Source organism: Arachis ipaensis, chromosome B1 (genome assembly GCF_059453495.1).
Source record: "Arachis ipaensis isolate K30076 ecotype BB chromosome B1, ASM5945349v1, whole genome shotgun sequence".
Taxonomy (NCBI): Eukaryota; Viridiplantae; Streptophyta; class Magnoliopsida; order Fabales; family Fabaceae; genus Arachis; species Arachis ipaensis.
Genome location: NC_142436.1, coordinates 129,540,507 through 129,544,247, shown reverse-complemented (window position 1 = coordinate 129,544,247; position 3,741 = coordinate 129,540,507). Strand labels below are relative to the sequence as shown.

The window sequence follows — 3,741 nt, the reverse complement described above, 5'->3', positions numbered from 1 at the left end:
CAACCCACACAGGCAGAGCTCTAAGCTCAGATCGCCGAACTCCAAGCGGAGGTGCGAAAGATAGCCGAACTGTCTGCACAGAACAATGGAAAGCACGAAGGAGAAAGCTCTAAAAGCTCGGCGCAGGGAAATACGGATCCCCTGAACATCACTCCACCAAAGGAAAAGCTCACCCTCGAGAACCCCTTTTCTGACGAGATCACTAAGTTCCAGATGCCGAAGAACTTTGTATTACCTACAGTGCTGGAACCATACAAGGGGTTCGATGACCTCCGAGCTCATGTTAAAAAGTTTCAATCCATGATGTTTTTTAACGGCGCTAACAACGAGCCCGTGCTTTGCCGGGCTTTTCCTACTTATCTTGATGGTGCTGCATTACTGTGGTTTTCTAAACTGTCTGCAGGTTCAATTTCCTCCTTTGAGGAACTAGCGAGATCCTTTATTGACTATTTCGCTGCATCGAGAATTTATGTCCATGGATCAGACTACCTAGGCACAATCAAGCAAGGCCAACACGAGAGTTTAAAAAACTACATGACCAGGTTTTCCGAGGCTACTATGGAGATCCAAGACTTGGATCCGGCGGTCCACCTGCATGCCCTCAAGGCCGGCCTCCGACCAGGCAAATTCCGGGAAATCATTGTGATAACAAAACCAAAAACACTGGAGGAGTTCCGAGAAAGGGCTGCAGGTCAAATGGAGATTGAAGAACTCCGCGAGGCTCAAAAGCCGGATAGACAACCTCAGCAGATGGATGAGAAAAAAGCTTTCAGATCACCAAGCAACAAGGATACAAAAAGGCCCTTCAAACTCACACCAAAATACAACACGTATACTAGATTCAATACCAAGAGAGAAAACATCATCAAAGAAATTCTGAATGCCAAAATTGTGAAGCCGCCAGCTCGAGCAGGGAACTACCAGGACCAAAGGCTTGTGGATAGGAGCAAGCACTGCGCCTTCCACCAGAAGTTCGGCCACACCACCGACGACTGCATTGTCGCAAAAGACCTCTTAGAGAGACTGGCACGCCAAGGGCTTCTGGACAAATATGTTGAGAGCCGGAAAGCCAGAAGAACAAACTCAGACAGAGAGGTGAACAAACAAACAGTGATAGACAAAAAAGAACAGACAACTCCTGATCCACCAAGAGGAATCATTAGCCACATATCAGGAGGCTTTGCAGGCGGAGGTGAGACAAGCTCGGCCAGAAAGCGAAGCTACAGGGCGATGCTGGCAATTGAGGGAACACTACAGTCAAGGAAGGACAAGGACCCAGACGTCACGATATCCTTCAACCAAGCAGACTTCAGATCGGCAAGCCCTAACCTCGACGACCCAGTGGTGATTTCCATCCAGGTCGGAGAGTTGTTGGTAAGAAAAACACTACTGGACCCAGGTAGTAGCGCTAATGTTTTATTTTATTCTACCTTTAAAAAGATGCAATTATCAGAAAAACTGATACAACCCTCCTCGGGAGAGCTAATGGGTTCTCCGAAGAAAGAGTCCCCATCATGGGACATATATGGCTGAGGACCACAATGGGGGAGACCCCTATGTCGAGGTCCGTCGATATTCAGTACCTAATAGTAGACTGTTTATAGCCCTTATAATATTATAATTGGAAGGTTCGCCTTGAATATATTCAAAGCGGTGGTGTCCACATTACACCTGTGTGTCAAGTTTCCAGTGCAGGAAAACAAAATCGCTACAGTATACGCCGATCACCAAGAAGCTCGGCAGTGCTACAATGCCTGTCTAAAGTAATCCCATTTGAAGGAGACAGCTCGGCCCCAGGTCCAAGCCATACATAGCTCGGCTGAAGCTACGATGTTAGCCGACTTCGACCCTAGAGAAGACCTCGGCGAAAGACCTCGGCCAATGGACAACCTTCACCAATTAACACTAACAGCAGATGAAAAACAATACACATACATCGGAGAAGCACTGGAAGGAAATGAACAAGCAAGACTTATACACATACTGTGCCAGAACGCCGACCTATTCGCATGGACATCAGACGACATGCCGGGAATAAGCCCAGAAGTCATCTGCCACAAATTAGCAATCGACAAAACAGTCCGACCAGTAGCACAGAAGAAAAGAAACCTCAGAGAAGAGAAAAAATAAGCAGCACTTGAAGAGACCGAGAAGCTCCTCAACGCAGGTTTCATCAGAGAAATTCGCTTCACCACATGGCTATCAAACGTGGTACTGGTAAGGAAAAGCTCAGGTAAATGGTGCATGTGCGTTGATTTTACAAATCTAAACAAAGCTTGCCCTAAAGATGCATATCCATTACCTTGCATTGATAAGTTAGTTGATAATGCTTCTGGTTTCAAAGCCTTGAGTTTTATGGATGCATACTCTGGTTATAACCAGATTTTGATGCACCCAGAAGACCAAAGCAAAACAGCTTTCATAATAGAACATGGAAATTTTTGTTACAAGGTAATGCCTTTTGGCTTAAAGAATGCAGGTGCGACATACCAAAGATTAATGGACAAAGCATTCCAACAACAGATAGGCCGGAATATGGAAGTCTATGTAGACGATATGGTAGCAAAAACGCCTGTGCAAGGGTCACACTGTGATGACTTGGTAGAAGCTTTCAACCAACTCCGAACATATAACATGAGACTCAATCCGGACAAATGCGCTTTTGGAGTCCAAGGAGGAAAATTTCTTGGCTTCATGCTAACGTCACGAGGTATAGAAGCTAACCCAGAAAAATGCAATGCAGTGCTGACCATGATAACCCCAAAAACAGTAAAAGAGGTCCAACAATTAGCAGGCAAAATAGCCGCCCTATCACGTTTCCTACCCGCAGCGGCAAACCGATCTTATCATTTTTTCCAGACGTTCTCTAAGGGCAAGAAATTCACATGGACGGACGAATGTGAGAATTCCTTTACTGAACTCAAACAGCTCTTAACATCACCTCCAATACTCCAGAGACCAGAGGCAGGTAAGCTGTTATATTTGTATTTATCAGTATCTAACCATGCCATAAGCTCGGTCCTAGTGATGGAAACAGGAAAAAAGCAAAACCCTGTATACTTCATTAGCAAGGTACTGCAACCAACAGAAACAAGATATCCAAAGATAGTACAGCTAGCGCTGGCACTAGTCACCACGGCAAGAAGGCTGCGACATTACTTTCAAAGCCACACAATTGTAGTACGAATAGACCAACCACTAAGGCAGATATTAACCAGACCTGAGCTCGCTGGACGAATAATAAAGTGGTCAATCGAACTATCCGAGTTCGACATTCAATACGAGTCGAGAAAGACCCTGAAGTCACAAGTACTTGCTGACTTCGTGTCGGAAATGACTAATAAGATACAACAAACAGCAGCCAATTGGAGCATACATGTAGATGGAGCATCAAACAGAGAAGGAAGCGGAGCGGTGGTACTACTAAAAGAAGGAGAGAAAGTGATAGCCAAGCAATCACTACAATTCCGCTTCAATGCGAGTAACAACCAAGCAGAATATAAAGCTCTGCTAGCAGGACTGAAGCTCGCTCAACAACTGGGGATATCCAAGATAACAGCCTACTGTGATTCTTCATTAATAGTGCACCAAGTAAAGGGCGAGTACCAAGTAAAAGATCCTTTGTTAGAGAAATATTTGCTCATAACAAAGGATCTCATCTCAAAATTCAGCAAATTTGATATTATTCATGTAAACCGAGAACAAAACACCAGGGCTGACGTGTTATCCAAGTTAGTCACA

The 3,741-nt window shown here is 44.9% G+C and overlaps 1 protein-coding gene across 1 annotated transcript; it reads left to right on the top strand.

Moving 5' to 3' along the window:
* Positions 1 to 300: 300 nt before the first annotated feature.
* LOC107611376 (uncharacterized) lies at positions 301 to 1,533 on the top strand. Its single transcript, XM_016313315.2, has one exon. It carries the CDS (start codon positions 301 to 303, stop codon positions 1,531 to 1,533), a length of 1,233 nt encoding a protein of 410 aa, XP_016168801.2.
* The last annotated feature ends 2,208 nt before the right edge of the window (positions 1,534 to 3,741 follow it).

Coding starts and splice junctions, on each gene's coding strand:
- LOC107611376 (XM_016313315.2), top strand. CDS start 301: ATGATGTTTTTTAACGGCGCTAACAACGAGCCCGTGCTTTGCCGGGCT.